Consider the following 18,054-nt stretch of genomic DNA (forward strand, 5'->3'; position numbering starts at 1 on the left):
CTTTATGTGACAATAATGTGAGTACCCATTATATGGACATGATCACCACCACCATATTTGGGCATGTCACTACCATATTTGGGCACATCCCACTTTTCGTCAAACTAGTTTCATAGACAGAGTTTTATACGACTAGCAAATCTGCTGTATTTTAATTGTGTATTTTAACTTAGTTTTTCAATCACGTTTGTTTTTTGTTTTGTCTCTTTCACATGTTTTATAAGTGTTTATATGACGTATATATATAACCTGACCTGAAATTTAAACATCCAAAGTCATTTACATAAAGCAGGTGGCTAGTTAGTAAAATCAAACATCAACAAAATCATTTCATACTTTTATTACGATATAATAAAATAAATATTTTCATTGATGATTTTTACTTTGTACTCTAAATATATAGTTTACATCAATGATTTTTACATACAAGTAAAAGTCAAGGTATGTTCAATAATTTCTCTGAATTTATATAGAAGACTAGAACTATACTATTGGTTATTATTCACAGCCAATCAAAAGCTTTCATTTATGCATATTCAAATTTCCAGGTATGTTTTGCGACACAAAAAAAATTGGCGACAAATTGTCAGTATTTGCATAAAAACCCACACACTTTGTGACTAAGTTCTCGTTATTACTATAATTCTACTATTTTTGCAGTTATCTCCATAACATTTTCCTGTACACATCATTATATAACTCTATCAGGACGGGTACAGGTTTTGTTATTTCCATTTAAATTCATTAAGTACAAACATTTAAATAAAATGTGGTGCATAATTTAAAAAAAAGTTAGTTATAGTTATAAAATATAGAAAATTATTAAAAAGACTACCCCAGACAATTACCACGCAAGGAGAACTTTTTCTACTGCAAAAACCTTGTGTACAACAACCCACTAAAACCTACCCTAACCATGAATCGAACCATAACACAGAACCAGTGGTACGGTACCATTGGTGCAGAACCAGTGGTACGGTACCATTGGTGCAGAACCAGTGGTACGGTACCATTGGTGCAGAACCAGTGGTACGGTACCATTGGTACAGAACCAGTGGTACGGTACCATTGGTGCAGAACCAGTGGTACGGTACCATTGGTACAGAACCAGTGGTACGGTACCATTGGTACGGAACCAGTGGTACGGTACCATTGGTACAGAACCAGTGGTACGGTACCATTGGTACAGTACCAGTGGTACGGAACCAGTGGTACAGAACCAGTGGTACGGTACCAGTGGTACGGAACCAGTGGTACGGCATCAGTGGTACAGAACCAGTGGTACGGTACCAGTGGTACGGTACCAGTGGTACGGAACCAGTGGTACAGAACCAGTGGTACGGAACCAGTGGTACGGTACCAGTGGTACGGCATCAGTGGTACGGAACCAGTGGTACGGAACCAGTGGTACGGAACCAGTGGGACAGCAACAGTGGTACGATACAAATGGTACGGCATTGGTGTTCTTACAAAAACTCCTTGACATCTCGCTTATACCAATTAATTATACCATCCTCATCTAACATTTTCATAAGTTTAATCTCTCGTCTGTAGTCATGGCTACCAAGGAATGCCTTAAATGGAATGTAGGTCAAGTCATAGTAATGATCAGAGTACTGTCTAGTGTATCCCATACCGTATACGTCTAGCGAATCGCATCCAGCATGCAGTGCAGACATAAACATCATGCCGCCGGTCGTTGGTCGAAAGGCACGCACTTTCATCCAACTAGAGGACAAAAATAAATCAATATTAACTTTTGAACAAGAAGTGGCAAGCATCTTTTCTGACATTTTGACTATACTTGAATTAAATTGTGTCATTTTTATTTTTTAAGTTGAAATTTCTTTGAAATAAATGATATTATGCCAAAAATGAACACCATTGCCAATCTCAAGTTAAAAATTAGGCAACAAATATAATTATAATAATTTATGAAATAAAAAGTTAAGAGTTAGCGTTTCGTCTGCTCTTGTGGCCTACTTACACTCTATGAATGTAGCGAACAAAGTCAGGGTGGAGAATTCTCAAATCTTTGGCATCTGCAACCAGTTGTCGTTTCGGGTCCGGCGGTCCAATAACAGTGTTTATATAGTTATAGTCTTTCCTTCGGCATGGTAAAAAGACATATTTGATTCCCTTCAAATAAAAAACATAAACTATTACAATAGATTAAAGTATAGAGTTATTTATCTGCTGCTTAGTTATTATATACTTGTTAGGTCCTATCAACAGTGCTATATACTTTATTTTGTTCGTTTAATAAAAAAAAAGGACTTCCATATTACTATGTAATCCTAGTGAACTATGTTATTCATGTTTTGTATTTCACTAGATGCCTATATTAATGGTTAAAAAAAACAATTTTGTATCCATTCAAAAATTACTATTTTTGTGAGAATATACATAATGGTTTTGATAGCTGCCATTGAAGAGAGATACCTACCTTATCTCGTGGGACATCTTCTTTACTGGTGTGGGCTAACGATCTGTCCATCATTACATAATGTGTTGTCTTTGTTCCAACATCCTCCTCAAATCCTCTGCGGATGGCGTGGTTCACACTTAAAACGACGAAAATAAAAATTGGCAATCTTAAGCTCTGTCTACACTATACATGATGATGTCATATCACTACAATATTTAAGCATATGACTACCATATTTGGGCACATCACACTTTTTTTTGTCAAACTAGTAGTGTAGACAGAGCTTTAGTGACATTTGTATTAGTAATAGCAGTTCTACTATTTAGGGGGCAACCCTATTCAGAGGAACCTCCTATTCCTGTGAAAAGAACACGAGGACAATATTATGTTTTCGCACTATGGCCAACCACTATTTAGACACACCTATTAAATGGGTCCCGAAGGTGTCCCCTTAATAGGGGTTCTGCTGTATAGCCATTTGTATTGTAAACATACATTATAAAACAACAATATAGTATTTTAAAAAATATTTTTAGGAATATAAAATTACCGGAATACAAGATCATGTTCGTCTATTTCTTTACCAAGCTTAGATCCGTTCAGAATTCCGCCATTTCCAACAACGGCACAGCTGAGGCATGATGGTCTCTCTTTACCAGAAAAGTCTAATATACTGTCCACACGAGGTAGCTTTGATAGGGTTGCTTGTAAATCTGCAGAAGAAAAAGCTTTTTAAAATACTGTAGAAAAATCTTGGATTTACACCATCTGTCCCAGATTCTATATATATATATCTCTCGGACCCATACTAGGTGATTAGAACTAAAGAATGGAGCACAGTTAAATGTTATCATAATAATGTACAGATGATCAGAATATAAAACCAAACTATCACAGTCTTTTCTACACAGGAAAATCACCCTCATTTTGAGCATACAGTAAGTGTCATATATAAATATAATCTCGGTGGGGCGATTTTTCCTCAATCTCACAGATTTCCTCATCTTATCGTTTCAAATTAATTTGTTAAATTTCGGTACATCACCGGACGGTTTAGAATTTGTTCTGTGCCTGATGAAGGGCTAGTGTTGCCCGACGAAAGCTCTGCTACTTTTTCTGGCTCTTTACTTTATCGTTTTGCTTATTTTATTTAGTATCTCCATTGACATCCATCCACTGATACCCACAGCATTGTCATTTTTGTCAGTAATTTGCCTTTGGATTTATATTTATATACAATATATACATATGATTTGATTTGATTTGAATTTATTTGGAAAATCATCATAAAAAAAAAAAACATACAAAGTGATAACATAAATTACGGACATTACAAATAATACATTTATAAGAGATTTTCCAGGATAGCCCAAAAAGCTTATCAGCTTATTTCCATTGGGATCCTTTCTGCTATTTGTAATCATTTACCTGAGTATAATAAGTCATCTCGGAAGCTCAACCCAAACGGCATACCGAATGCATGCAGTCGATTATACTCCTCTTCGGACATGGCACCCTCATGCATTGCCATGGTGATATTTGGCAGGAACATCTCTGATGCCCATTTACTTTGCTGCAGCTTTTTCTGGATGGAATTTGGACAAGCCTGGGGAAAAAAATATTAAAACATATTACTGTATGGCCATAACGATTTTTGTAAGTTTTGTTTGTCAGAATCGAATGTTTGTTAACTAAAAAACGTTACTTACTGTTGGTTTAAAATCAATTTTTGTCCTGAAATCAAACATTGAATCGTTAGTGGCAAAGTGAACCATTTTCCCAAACTTTTGAGTTTTTAGAATCTCTGGTTTATTTTTAACGGGTTTTTCTCGATTTGACCGATTACTGGTGATATTGACGTCCTCTTTCGGTGGTCTATCGTATTCTACGACATCTTCTTTCGGTGGTCTATCGTATTCTACCACATCTTCTTTCGGTGGTCTATCGTATTCTACCACGTTTTCTTTCGGTGGTCGATCATACTCTATTTCACGGATAAGTAACGAATCCACTTCTCCGTTGTTTTTGCTAAAATAAAAAGAAATCAGAAAGAATTTAACATTTCCAATATTTTCTAAAATGGCACCTTTACTTGATGTTTAACATGCTTACCTGACATGACTTGGATAAAATAAAGTGACTGTACCTGTTTGGTGACGGCGGATTAGGTTGTAGCTGGTAAACGATGAAAAAACACAGTAAAATTGATATAGTGCATACACAAATGAACCGTTGGTACAGGCGTCCCCAACCTACATACAAAAACGAAAGAGAGAATTTTAACTTTTTAATTTAATAACACTGACAGGCTGGCCTATACCACCTGTCACTCAGTAACTTGGCCTAGCTAGAATAATAAAAATACTATTATTTCCCAGTTTGTCTTCTTAATAATATACTTGACTCCATGTTTTCTTCGAAATTTAGAAACTTTTCTCATGATGTAAAAATGTTTGAGCGCAGAAAAAAATGCTGCTAGGGCTAGGCTTAACCAATACTCCTTCACTAGGGTTCAGTAGTAGGCTCTCCGGTCGTCGTCGGTCAATAGAGTCGTCGTCCTTCTTCAATCAATCAATTTTCACATTAAAAAAAAGAAAATTGCATACTTACTCATATTGACAATTTCAAAGAAACAAATGTACACTGGAAAGAATAGAATTAGACCTAAATGGCAACCTTTTTCCTACATTTGTCATGTCAAGGTCTAGGCCTAGCCTCTGCTGGTCAATAAAAAGACGGCGATCGATAATAAGAAACTACACAGCGCCCCCTATCATGAGACAAAAAACGTACTTAGTTGTTTGTTTATTTGGATTTTTATCCATCGCGTTTTCTTTACATTTTTTTTAAACAATCTTATTTTTGTTATGGAAAGATTTTCTCAATAATGGTAGTCCCAAACATGTTAATATAGGGTATGGCCGAGACGGTTTAGGGCCGACTTGGATCGAGATCAATATAGGCCTAGTATTATGATCTTGTAATATCTGGTAAAATACATAATATTAATAATAATAATAATACAAACTTTATTTAATCACGGTAACACTTGTCCAAAGGTGATTTTCGACAAGGCCGTAAAAACATTTATGCAAACATTCAACCAATTAAAAGTACTTTCGGTTTTATGTCTTAGGGCGGTTTTCATATCAACGTGTTACGTATTTATGAAATAGTGCGCGACCCGTATATAATGAAAACGTCTGTATCATACAGATATTGCCTGATTGGAGGTGTAATATATCATTTGAGACGCTCTAAAGCTCTGTCTACACTATCAAACTACTTTGAAACAAAAAAATGTTATGTGCCCAAATATGGTAGGGATATAATAAATATGTTAGTGATATGACAGCATAATGTCCATAGGGAGGTATCAAAACATGTTACAATATATATTTTGTATGCTATGTCGACCAACCATCGTATTTATGGCCAGGTGGTGTTATTTCGACGAATCATTATTCTCATATTAAAATAATCCATATAATATTACACATTGTTGAGCACATATTGAAAATTAAATAATAAAACATTGAAAATAACAATTTTACGAATACAATTTTATTTCTCAAATAGTAACCTCTTTATAACCATTCTTTTAAAATTTGAGATCGTGAAATCTTTTTTAAAGTAAATTCACTTTAACTATTACATTAATTATATATTCTATGATTTAATCACATAAAGTTTTATACAACATAGTTACATGTTTTAAAACAAATATAAATAATTTTCTTATTTTTGTTCATAGAAATAATACAGTTAAAATACTGTACATTTAAAAATATTGTCCATTTAATAATTTAAGATTGCATTGAATGTACGAGGCACAGTCCAGCACACTGGGTATTAATTTTCATTATTAATATTCATAAATCAACAGAATGAATATGAATTTATTTACATACTTTAAATACAATTTTGTTTAAAATAAGAATTTGTTTTTGACTTGTATTAAAATGAATTAATTAGAATTCTATAATAGTTCTTGGCTAAAATGTACAGTAATACATACACTGTATCTCTTAAGCTTGGTTCCCACTAGAACGTAACGCAAGGACGTAAATGCAGCGCGAGCGTTTTAACCAATGACAAGCGAAGTTATAGACAGTTAGCAACCACAATCGAATAAGCCATCGCTTGTGATTGGTCAATTCACTTGCGTTGCGTTACGTCCTTGCGTTGCGTCGCTAGTGGGAACCACGCTTTAGTGTGCCCCCAGTCAGTCATCTAGTGTAAATATGGTATAAAACCAGATAGAGATAATACTTTCATAGCAGAATACAACATTATAATCAACATTTAAAATAATCATAAATTAACCATTATAATTGACCATTGTTGAATAAAACATTGTCTTTGATCAATGTTGAAAACAATATTGACCATTGCTTAATACAATACTATAATTGACCATTGTTGAACACAACATTGACCATTGTTGAATACAACATTGACCATTGTTGAATAGAATATTATAATTGACCATTGCATGAATCTGTGGGGCTGTAGTTGTGCGACTTGTTTTCCTTTGTCTACCTTCGCTGTCTGCTTTCTTCTTTGATCTACAACAGTATTTAGAAAATATTATAAGATAGTAATACAGTTGACTCTCTCAATACTCTCTGAATCCAGAAGCTCTCCCAATACCAGACTTGAAGTTCAAACAGTCCCAAATTCATTTTTAGCATTAAAAACACATTCCCAATACCAGACTTTCCGGAAAAACAGACATATTTGGCCAGCCCAAAGGTACTGTACTATACTAATAATAGTATGCTCCAACCAGTCGCGGGTTAAGTATTTTGAAATAGATGGGGGTGGGGGGGGGGGGGGGGGGGGGGGGAGGCAGCGAGTGACTCACTTGTTTTGATTTGGCTCTTTCACATTAGTTTTGCTTGCTTCCCTTTGTAGGCGTTTGCTTTCTCCATTCACTTGTTTCTTCTCTCCATTTACTTGCTTCTTCTCTCCATTTTCAGTACTAATTCTAAAAACCAAAGACAACACATTTAAACACAATATCAAATCAATATATATCGTATAATCCCACCCCTATAGAACACGAAATTGGGCCGACTTTGGTGGGTAGGACTATACCCTTATAGCCTGGTTCAAGAAACAAATTATTGGTAAGCATTTCTTGTAAAAACACATCAGAACTGGCTAGATAGAGGCCAACAACCAGATGAAAAGGCAATACTGGGACTATATCCAGGGATATGCCTGTTTATGAAATCAGACATATAGTAGAGGATGGGATTAGACCTTAAATGGGATTATACCTGAGGATATACTGTTTAATCAGAAAACAATCATATCTTTATCTTACTTTGGTAGTTTGCTTTTATGGATTACTTTCATAATGCTTTTCATTCCAGAAGACAGTTTTATCTATAAAAAAATAATAATAATATACAATAATGAATTTTCTAAAAGATGAGGGCCTAGAATAGATCTTTGTGAATGAATACAAATGAAATATGATACTGTGCCACTCTGAGGGTGAATTAATTTGATTTAAAATATCGGCATGTCAGAATGGAACTATAAATTAAAACGTTTCAAACACTTACTGGTTGTGGTGGGTTTGTTTTCATTTCAACCAGATTGCACGATGTGAAGAAGTCGTGACCTGCGACCTCTCCAATTGAAGGATACTCTTTAGATTTGTTGAAGATAAACTCAAGAACCTTAAAAATGAGTTAGTAAAGTTCAAACATTATACAGTATTTCAGAAAAAACGCAACTAAAGTATTATTTTGATATAATTATCTGTTTAATTAAACTATACAGTGGGTACAGATACAATTACTCATCAGAATGGACACGCCTTCATTCAAGAAGTGTGCCAATGTTTCAAAAGTGTAGCTTCCAAATAAATTATTATTATTAGTAAAATATGAAATGTGTATCCTTGTAAATTAACATACCATTAGTTAATATAGCTATTACAAAACCAATTTTAGAAGATTTTACGGTATTATTCTACTGGAAATAATCCTTTAGAATATGGTACTCGATATGTGCTGGTACCTACATATTTATTGGTAGGCTAAAAGAAGTCTAGATAACATCTAGATTAAGCACACGTTGGTATTCAATACTAACTAGTATAAAATGTTATCACCTTTTGTTTTAATAAGGTTACCCTTTAAAATACCCTCGACTTATTTTTTTATTAAGGTTTATCGCAAATAGCTTGATTTTGCAGGGAACGTTGTTGCACAGTGCATAATGGGTAGGGTTTGGGAGCAAAAATCACGACGTGTACGTACAAAGATTGTAGATTTTGTTTTTTTTTATTTTTGATCGAAAAAATGTAGGGAAAGTGTCTTTGAAATATAAAAATTACCTCTTCTACTTCCGGATGTTTACATTGAGCGTAATCATCGCTGTCTGGATGTGCAGAGTCTAATTCCTTACCACATGTCATCTCAAAAAGTATATGCCCTACAAAAGTAACAATTATTTTGTATTTCATTCACAATGAAGTACAGTACATCTCTCTAGTAAAACGAACACCAACCTCTAATATACAAGTTGTACAACAATACAGTATTCCAAAATACTTGCTATAGCCATGCATGTGATTTCAAACTCCGTCTACACTATCAACCTTTATGTGGATATGCCCATATATGGACATGATGATGTCATATCATTCATTCATTAGTGGATTGTCATTTGCATATACTGTACAGTAAAACAAAATATATACATAGAAATTGTGTTTGCTCTGAGACACAAAATACCGATATAAAAAAAAACAAAAAACACAAATACCATATTTGGGCACTCCACTACCATATTTGGACACATCACACTTTTTCAAACTAGTTTGATAGTAGGCCTATACACAGAGCTTAAGGATTTTTGACATTCTAATTCTGGATTGCACTATGACCTGGTATTTCATTGTGTATCTTTTATGAATTTAAGAATCATTGTAAAAAAAATAAGGCAATCAAAAAAATATATTACTTACCAAAACATAAAACATCTAGAGCTTCAATATTATTGCGGATTTTACGATATAGAAGTTGTTGTAACGATGAAGTATAACCAAGAAACATGTTGTCAAGGCCAGACAAATAACAAATGCCACTTTTGTATATTACATTACCAGAATGTATATGTTTATGAGGTGGAAAATTATTTTCTTTCAAGTATATAAGAGCCTGAAAGTTAAATTATGCATTAATAATGACTTCATATTACTAATATGTATGTGATTGAGTTTTAAAAAAGTTAATTAAAGTTTATTAAATATGATATGATAACTGTTGATTATTATTATAAATGAATATGAAAATTACCTCTAATATTTGACGTCCATACAATCGTATTTGTTTTAATGAAAGTCCTTTATTTTGTGTTGTATTTTTAGCTGACCATGCTGACTGTGGACGCGTCTAAAAATAGTAAAAAAAAAAAAATTTGTACTGTGAAGGTAAAGTTTGATTGTTCTTTGGTTTTAAAGTTTGCTTGTCATGTTCAAAGAATAGAGTATTATATAATAATGTTTACAACTACTTACATTTCTAATAAGGTCCTTGAGGGAGCCCTTGCTATTAAAAGGCTGTAATACAATAGCTATCTGTTGCTCTTTCTGTAGAACAAGGTCGCTGACTGGCCAAATATATGGATGCTAAAAAACAATTAATGTTGTTGTTATTAGTTGGGATAGTACACACTACAAAAATGCCATGATCTTGGGTTAACCTCAAAAGATGTTAAAGGGTAGCTCCGGGTTTAAAATTTGACATCATTAGTTTTTTGTAGATAAACAAGACATTTTAAATGCAATCAGGTTAAAAAAGTAAAATAAAAACACCATCTGGATGACTAAAATAAAAACTTTTAATTCAAAAACCTTTATTGCTTGTAGTAAGTCAGCTAACGCTTGCGAATTAGAAGACGAATCAAAGTGAAGTTTACAATCGTGCGATTTTGGCGTCACCGTTAGCAACATGTCCTTCCTCATTTGTACGTGGCGAACAATAAACCATTGTCGATCAAGTCTACTACCTAAAAAAAAGAGGTTTAAAAGTTTAATGAGGGGTAAATGTACAGAATTACACAAACCAACAATGGTGGACGATACCATTTTGTTTGAGTAATATCTTGCTCTGCAAGGAGAAAGGCTATTGTTGGTTTATCCAGGTAAGCTAGGCATGAAATATACACCAATATCCCCAACCCCCTCCCTGGATGCTGTTTAAATGAAATTTAAAACTTTCCAAGTGCAATTCTGGTCATTTTGATGATTTTGGTGTGTATGGATGTGTGAAATAGCAAAAATGTGTACAAGATCAGATCAATATTGGGTAAGTTTGGGCAAGCTATTTGTTTTTACTTACCAATTTGTTTTAAGTATTCACTGTAGGAGTACTTGCCCACATTTGCCCGAAGAAAAAACTGGCAGTTTAAAAGTGCAGCTTCTGAAATTTAATAATAATCAAAATGATTATACTGCAGTAACCACATTTTGATTACTTTTTAGGATTTTTGAGGGGTTAATCAAACACAGTTGTTAGTTGAAGTGACCAAAGCTCTGTCTACACTATCAAACTTGTTTGACAAAAAAGTGTGATGTGCCCAAATGGTAGTAATATGCTTAAATATGGTAGTGATGACATCATCTACATATATGGGCAAATCACATTTTTTGGTCACATAAAGACAGAGCTTAACTCATAAACATTTGAACTAAAATAATACTTGTGTATACTGGTAAAAAATGTACCTCTTTTCTGGTCCTCCTCTGCCTCTTTCTCCTTCTTCCATTTTGTGGGTAATGCAACATCATCCCCTCTTAATGGTGTATATTCATAGCGACTCCGCCTCCTTAAATGTAAAGTTTTAAATAGATTATTTGAACAGCATTACTGTTTAAAGCTCTGTCTACACTATCAAACTAAAAAGTGTTATGTGCCCTAATATGGCAGTGATATGATGTCATGATGATGAACTGAACCAAATCGTGTCCATGGCCCGGGGACATCACATTTTTGTCATATAAAGTTTGATAAGTATGTATAGACAGAGTTTTAGTAGAAATTGGTCAATTCCACATTTTTTTTAAAAACTTAATAACAAGTTATTAACGTAAAAAGCTGAAGTTGATAATTTATTACCAGAATTTTTCAGTGAAGTTTATTATATTAGGCTTTTCATTTTAATTAGGTTTATGAGAAGTTTATAAAATATTAACATACCGATAACACCACACAAACAGTACTATGAAAAATAAAAGAACGACAGTTGAGCCTAGACCGATACCAATTGAAATCTATGTAAAACAGGAAAAGCAAATATAATATATAATAACAATTATGTAATGATGAATGAATTGATAAATTATCTTAAATGAAGTCTAAGAAAAATGTTAAAAAGTGAATTAAAAATATATAAACATATTTTAGAAAACTAACGAATTGAAATTTAATATAAGCAATATTTATTAAAAGCGTTAAAAATGCATTAAGAAAAATAAGCTAGGCCCACAAACAATACAGCGGATGCCCGGTCACATGCAGGCAAAAGTGGGTCTGTGAACTCGATCGAGACTACTTTAGCTGGGCCTAACTCTAACGGCGGGTATTTACTATTAAAAGAATAAAACTGGGTATATATTTTATGGCAAACAACAATGATAATAATATTTACAAACCCATAATGTGTCTGACATAATTAAATGTTCATTTATTGTTTGTTTTGAAGGAATTCCGACTGTAGTTGTGTACCGCACAAGTGATCAAAAACTTGTGTTGTTATTTTTTTCTACAAAAATGCACGTGATACTTTAATATTTACTTTTGCTGAGTTTTAAACAGAAAAGGGTTTGAAGAAACACAAAAATAACAATATTTAATAGAACGAAAATATTGAATTGTATATAAATTTGTAATCAAAAAATATTAAAAATAAAATGTTACTGAAAATAATTTTTTTAAATGCTTTTTTATTGTCTTTTCATTATGCATTCAAAGTTGTTTTGAACGCAGTTTTCAAACACTATTCCAGCCTTCAAAATGTGTCGACTGCTGCTGCATGCATTCTGTCCCTGCTGAAGTTCGTGCGAAATGTGGTCCCTGGAAGAAGGTGTAGGTATGGCCTAGAAGAATAAAGAGTTTAAGTTAAAATTCCCAATAAATTATATTATATTCTAACACTACTTAGTTCTAAAGTTATGGCTGACCAAGCTGAAGACGTTACTGTCTTAGAAGAGAGTTTGAAAGCTGATGAAAACGAAATTGTTGCAAATGGTGGTGTCGTCGAAAACGACGAAGTTAAGAAAAAAAAGAAGAAAAAGAAAAAGAAAAAAGGTAGGCCTAGGCTAGGCCTATTTTGATCATTCATATGTCTGCAAGAATTCTCTATGTTTTAGCCTATGGCCAGGGCATAAATTAACTGTATATAGTCTTGTCTATGACCTTATTACTATTTTGTACATGTCATATAATAATAAAATAGGCTAGCCTATACATTCATTTCATTTATCTTTTTTTTTCAGATTGGTAATTACTAGTATGAGATGACCTGTTCTGTTCTAACAATACTTAAGTAACTTATTATATTAAATGTCTTTTTAGATAAGCCTGTGGAGAGTCAAGCTGAAGGAGAAGATGGGTCGAATGACATAACCGAGCAGTTAGACAAACAAACTTTAGATGATAAACCAGATGATGGCAATGCTCCAGATGGAGAAAAAGAAGGAGGAGATACAGAGGTTGCAAAAAAGAAGAAGAAAAAGAAAAAGAAGAAAACGGGAGCAGGAGCAGGAGGAGGAGTAGTAGTAGCAGCAGAACCTGTACAAAAACAACAAACAGATCCACCTACCATCCCAATATCAGAGCTCTTTCCGTCTGGGGATTTTCCAAAGGGAGAAGAGGTTGAACACCCTGCGGTTGATGGGTAAACATTTTTTTCTTTTATAATCTATGCTCAAGATGTAAACAGTAGCTGGAGAAGTTGGTGCTACTGCAATTTTGCACCTCAATCTCTCTCCGGCTTACCCAGTTTAAATACATTCACCAGCTGCATGGCGGTGATGGTGAGTGACTGTAATGTCGTATGCCCAGTTAGGTGCGAAATTACAGTAGCGCCGAGAAGTTTACAGGGTGGTTGCTGTGAAAACAAAATAAAACTATACTTTTAGATATCTGTAGTTTTATTTGTAAAGTGCTCAGTTGAAATTAGTATGGGTGAAAGACTAGAGATATTTCTCAGTTTTTATTATCTGACTGTTTAATGTATTTGTACCCATGTTTTATATTTAACCTCATTAGGAGAACTGCAGCTTGGCGAATTACAGCTGAAGAGAAAAGAGCTATGGAGAGAATGAATGAAGATGTCTATAATGACCTGAGACAAGCAGCTGAAGCCCACCGGCAAGTGAGGAAATATGTCCAGGGATTCATCAAACCGGGCCTAAAGATGATCGATATATGGTAAATAAATAATTTTTATAATTTATCGTGCTTCTTATAAACTAAGTCTCATTTGATGCTTAGGAAGTGGCGTTGACGAACGAGTCGTTAGTTACAACCCTGGCACTGGGTCAGGATTGAACCCTAGACCTTGGGATTGGAAGGCAAGCATGTTAACCACCAAGCTACTTCCACTACATTATTTCCAATTGTTGTATTACATTACTGTATTAGAATATTCTTAACTGAACAATTTTTTGGGGGTTTTAATTTATAGTGAGCGTTTAGAAACAGCTTCAAGAAAATTAATCAACGAGAACGGAATGGAGGCCGGATTAGCATTTCCAACCGGATGTTCGATCAACCATTGCGCTGCTCACTACACGCCGAATAATGGTGACAACACAGTATTGAAGTATGATGACGTTTGCAAGATTGACTTTGGCACTCATATAAATGGTTTGTAAAGATTTATATTATTTATTATATAACATATTTAAGTTGCTCCTAAAAAAGTAACACATCCAAATGCCAACTTTAAGTCAATGGCTACCAGATGTCTCTGTGAGACGGTTATTTGAACCAGTACCAGTACATTTTGAACCGTAGCCCACAGTTTGGTTTCGAGGGTGTAGACTGTACAGACTAAATATAACTAGTATAAATATAGAGCATTCAGAAATAATGATTTATTTAACCTTTGAACTTTGGCCTATGAACTATTATATACTTTACCTTGCAGTTGTACCCTTGCCTGTAGCAGAAGCCACAAATCCTGTCCTGTCATTGTCTCTAATGGACAATGCATCAAAATGAATCTGCTTTAGCCATGACATTGTTTTCGTATGTTGTCACTCAGTAATATCAGCATATAAGACCTAATATAATCCCATTTTCAAGTATAATCCTTCAATACTTGAGTATAGTCCCACCCCTACTTTTGTTCAAATGTTATGTCAATCCCCCTGACACTATACTCGCTCATGTATGGTTTTCATCTTGCCTGCATCTTATCAGTTGCAACGTTTACAGAATGTGTTTTTATTTCCTTTCCAGAAATATTTTGAAAGGTTATGACCTTAAAGATTCTGTTTTATACCATGAGAGTATTAGCATAAGTAACTAAGAATAAAGCCAGTATACGGTAGTGGTAAAATGACACATGTATCCAATTATATGTTCCGGCAATTGTACTTTTCAGATGTCAATCATGTATTTGCATAAACAGTCACCTGTTGTCTCTTTGTTGCACACCTGTGACGCCCCGCTTATTAAACATGTTTGTAATTACTGTCTTGGAATCTTTTATCCGTAAAAGATGTTGAAATTTGCAAATCGTGAAGTTGATGAAGCGAAAATGTGACCTAGATTAATTAAATAATAATGGCGGTTTTATTGGCGCTTCCTTTTTTCTGAAAATAAGTTGTTATCGATGTGTTGATATGTGAATTATTAATAAGTTGTTTGTGTTTTTGTATTTTCAGGTAGGATAATAGATTGTGCATTCACTGTAGCATTTAATCCAAAGTATGATAATTTGTTAGCAGCCGTTAAAGATGCAACCAACACAGGCATAAGGGTGAGGAGAACATTGTACATTTAAACGTTAATCCTTGTCTACACTATCAAACTGTGACAAAAAAATGTGATGTGCCCATATATAGACATGATGATGTTATATCACTACCATATTTAAGCATATCACTACCATATTTTGGCATTTTACAATTTTTTTGTCAAACTAGTTTGATAATGTAGACAGAGCTTTATGATCATTTACGACATGACGCAGCATTGCATCAAAGACCTGAATAAGTCAGAGGTTTTGCCCTATGTAATCTGACGTGATTTTACAGTTCCTAGTCATCAGCACAAGCTCGGTGGTCTAGAGGTATGAGTGCCAGGCTAGTAATATGGAGGTTATGGGTTCAAGCCCACCCAAGAATGATGTCTCAATGTACTATTGATTCAGTGTAATTACATCAGAGTTGGACAAAACTTTAAATTATAATTTGTTATCTCATTAATTAAAAAATTATATTCATATTTCGTAATTAATATTATCAATAACAACATTTTCTATAAATGTATTCTCGCAGGAGGCTGGTATAGATGTCCGTTTATGCGATATCGGAGAGCGTATCCAAGAGGTAATGGAATCGTACGAAGTAGAGCTCAATGGTAAAACATACAAAGTGAAACCGATCAGGAATTTAAACGGCCATTCGATAGGACCGTACAGAATCCACGCAGGAAAAACGGTACCGATTGTAAAAGGCGGAGAACAAACAAGGATGGAAGAGAATGAATTCTTTGCTATTGAGACGTTCGGAAGTACCGGGAAAGGAACGGTTCACGACGACATGGAAACGTCTCACTACATGAAGAACTTTGACGTTGGTCACGTTCCACTCAGGTAGTTAGAAATCTCAACTTGCAAAAGTGAATTATTTAATTGAAATATCGGTAAATTTTGCTCTTATCTTGAGAGGTTTTGAAATGTTGTTTTCACAGGTTGGCACGTGCAAAAGGGTTGCTTGGTACCATTAACAAACACTTTGGTACGTTAGCATTCTGTCGTCGTTGGTTGGATAGGCTTGGCGAAACAAAGTACTTGATGGCGCTCAAGAGTCTTGGAGATGCAGGTATGTCATAAACAGTTTTAAAAGAGTTATTAAAAATTGTTTGATCTTATGTCTGACTGCGACAAATACCAACAGTACTGTACTATGTACATATTCTCCACAACATGCAGTGTCTGTTAAGGGGCGTGGAACTGATCGTGTCGCAGCCACAGATAAACCCTTTGATCTCTGGAGCTCGGCATCCTGTTGATAGATTGCCTTGATTCGATATACAAATCTTGTGCTTAGTTCATATAGTAAAATTGTTGTTATTTTTCAGGTATCATACAACCATATCCACCACTGTGTGATGTTCGTGGTAGCTACACAGCCCAGTATGAGCACACGATAATGATGAGGCCCACGTGTAAAGAGGTCGTCAGTCGTGGAGATGACTATTAGCGGTACGATATAAGCTACGGGTTTAACGTTAAGAACGATATCAACAAAACGCACACAATATATTTAGAAGAACTGGTAGTCATGATTTTAAATAATTAATTTTCACAAAAACTTTTCGATTAACAAAAAAATATTTTTAAAAGTTTTTGTGAGATTTGATCCCGAAATTGGATGAATAATTTGAATTTTAACAAACTGTTTATTTACTGTATGTGGGTACTAACATGTTAAGCCTGCTATAAAGGTGTGCTTTCTAATGACTTGTAACAAGAATTACAGTAGTGTGAATGGGGGTTGAGACATTTCAGAAATGTGTTTCAGAAAAGTATTTCAGAGGTTATGAGAAATGCACACTCCAAACAACCAAAGCCAGTGGATGGTTACTTGCATGTATTTAAGAAGTAACAACATTTTTGACAGTCAAAATACAGCATGTTTTGTGTTTTGATATTTCTCACCTTTTTAAGACGTCACAAGAAATAATTTGCATTCTGCTGTGATCTTATGTTTGGTTCCAACTAGGGACGCAACTCAGCGATAGATTACCCAATCTGTTGCTTGTAATTGGTCAATATACTTGCGTTGAATCTAAGTGTCTATGACCTTGCGTTTGGTCTCTAGTGGGAACCAAGCTTTACGTATGGCATTGGCATATCTTCTATTGTTGATTTTTCGAAATATGGTCTAAAGCTCTGTTTACACTATCAAACTTAATGTGACAACAAAAATGTAATATATGGACACGATGATGTCATCACTACCATATTTGGACATTGCATTCAATAAGAAGTGTCAACATAAATAAGTTGTTACATGTTTATCAATGTGCATATATTGCATGTTTAAAAAAAAGATCGTGATGTAATGATTTCTAGTTACAATCGTATCCAGCATGAAATAAGAAATTTATCATATTTTAGGTTGACTAATATTATAATTATAAAAAACCTTACAATTCTTCATTTGCTTGTATAATTACAGTAAGATAAATTATTTTAATTTATGCAAATTTTATCCAAAGCAGTTTGTATTGTTGTTTTAATTCATTTCATTTTCAACAAATTGTGGAATTGTTTTAAAATATATTGTTAAATAGAAACCTATATCTTTGTGTGTGTTTTATATAAACATTTTAACAGAACGACAGAAATTTAAATTATTGTAC

General features: G+C 34.0%; 3 protein-coding genes across 3 annotated transcripts; 1 reads left to right on the plus strand and 2 right to left on the minus strand.

Moving 5' to 3' along the window:
- Window positions 1-328: 328 nt before the first annotated feature.
- Window positions 329-5,167, minus strand: LOC144855632 (alpha-N-acetylgalactosaminide alpha-2,6-sialyltransferase 2-like). Its single transcript, XM_078713535.1, has 8 exons — window positions 5,039-5,167; window positions 4,575-4,680; window positions 4,138-4,456; window positions 3,857-4,034; window positions 2,979-3,141; window positions 2,447-2,564; window positions 1,988-2,139; window positions 329-1,728 (listed from the first exon to the last, which is right to left on the minus strand). The coding sequence occupies exons 1-8, from the start codon at window positions 5,040-5,042 to the stop codon at window positions 1,467-1,469; spliced, it is 1,302 nt and encodes a 433-aa protein (XP_078569661.1). The 5' UTR covers window positions 5,043-5,167; the 3' UTR covers window positions 329-1,466.
- An 826-nt stretch (window positions 5,168-5,993) lies between these two features.
- Window positions 5,994-12,204, minus strand: LOC144855693 (slowpoke-binding protein-like). The gene is made up of 13 exons (XM_078713609.1): window positions 12,105-12,204; window positions 11,650-11,723; window positions 11,178-11,278; window positions 10,792-10,872; window positions 10,305-10,459; window positions 9,969-10,079; window positions 9,748-9,843; window positions 9,417-9,609; window positions 8,784-8,881; window positions 8,005-8,121; window positions 7,761-7,822; window positions 7,296-7,418; window positions 5,994-6,996 (listed from the first exon to the last, which is right to left on the minus strand). The coding sequence occupies exons 1-13, from the start codon at window positions 12,120-12,122 to the stop codon at window positions 6,795-6,797; spliced, it is 1,431 nt and encodes a 476-aa protein (XP_078569735.1). The 5' UTR covers window positions 12,123-12,204; the 3' UTR covers window positions 5,994-6,794.
- A 273-nt stretch (window positions 12,205-12,477) lies between these two features.
- On the plus strand, window positions 12,478-17,992 carry LOC144855339 (uncharacterized). Its single transcript, XM_078713162.1, has 8 exons — window positions 12,478-12,759; window positions 13,027-13,348; window positions 13,723-13,884; window positions 14,141-14,322; window positions 15,348-15,442; window positions 15,963-16,279; window positions 16,378-16,508; window positions 16,768-17,992. Exons 1-8 carry the CDS (start codon window positions 12,624-12,626, stop codon window positions 16,887-16,889), a joined length of 1,467 nt encoding a protein of 488 aa, XP_078569288.1. The 5' UTR covers window positions 12,478-12,623; the 3' UTR covers window positions 16,890-17,992.
- The last annotated feature ends 62 nt before the right edge of the window (window positions 17,993-18,054 follow it).

Source organism: Antedon bifida, chromosome 11 (genome assembly GCF_963402885.1).
Source record: "Antedon bifida chromosome 11, ecAntBifi1.1, whole genome shotgun sequence".
In the NCBI taxonomy this organism is placed as follows: domain Eukaryota; kingdom Metazoa; phylum Echinodermata; class Crinoidea; order Comatulida; family Antedonidae; genus Antedon; species Antedon bifida.

Coding starts and splice junctions, on each gene's coding strand:
- LOC144855632 (XM_078713535.1), bottom strand. Junction 4,035..4,137: donor AAATTGATTTTAAACCAACA/GTAAGTAACGTT, acceptor TTTTTTCCCCAG/GCTTGTCCAAATTCCATCCA. Junction 1,729..1,987: donor GTTCGCTACATTCATAGAGT/GTAAGTAGGCCA, acceptor TTTGTCCTCTAG/TTGGATGAAAGTGCGTGCCT.
- LOC144855339 (XM_078713162.1), top strand. CDS start 12,624: ATGGCTGACCAAGCTGAAGACGTTACTGTCTTAGAAGAGAGTTTGAAA. Junction 13,885..14,140: donor CTAAAGATGATCGATATATG/GTAAATAAATAA, acceptor TTTAATTTATAG/TGAGCGTTTAGAAACAGCTT. Junction 14,323..15,347: donor CTTTGGCACTCATATAAATG/GTTTGTAAAGAT, acceptor TTGTATTTTCAG/GTAGGATAATAGATTGTGCA.
- LOC144855693 (XM_078713609.1), bottom strand. Junction 11,279..11,649: donor CTGTTTGTGTGGTGTTATCG/GTATGTTAATAT, acceptor TTTACATTTAAG/GAGGCGGAGTCGCTATGAAT. Junction 9,610..9,747: donor ATGGACGTCAAATATTAGAG/GTAATTTTCATA, acceptor TTTAACTTTCAG/GCTCTTATATACTTGAAAGA.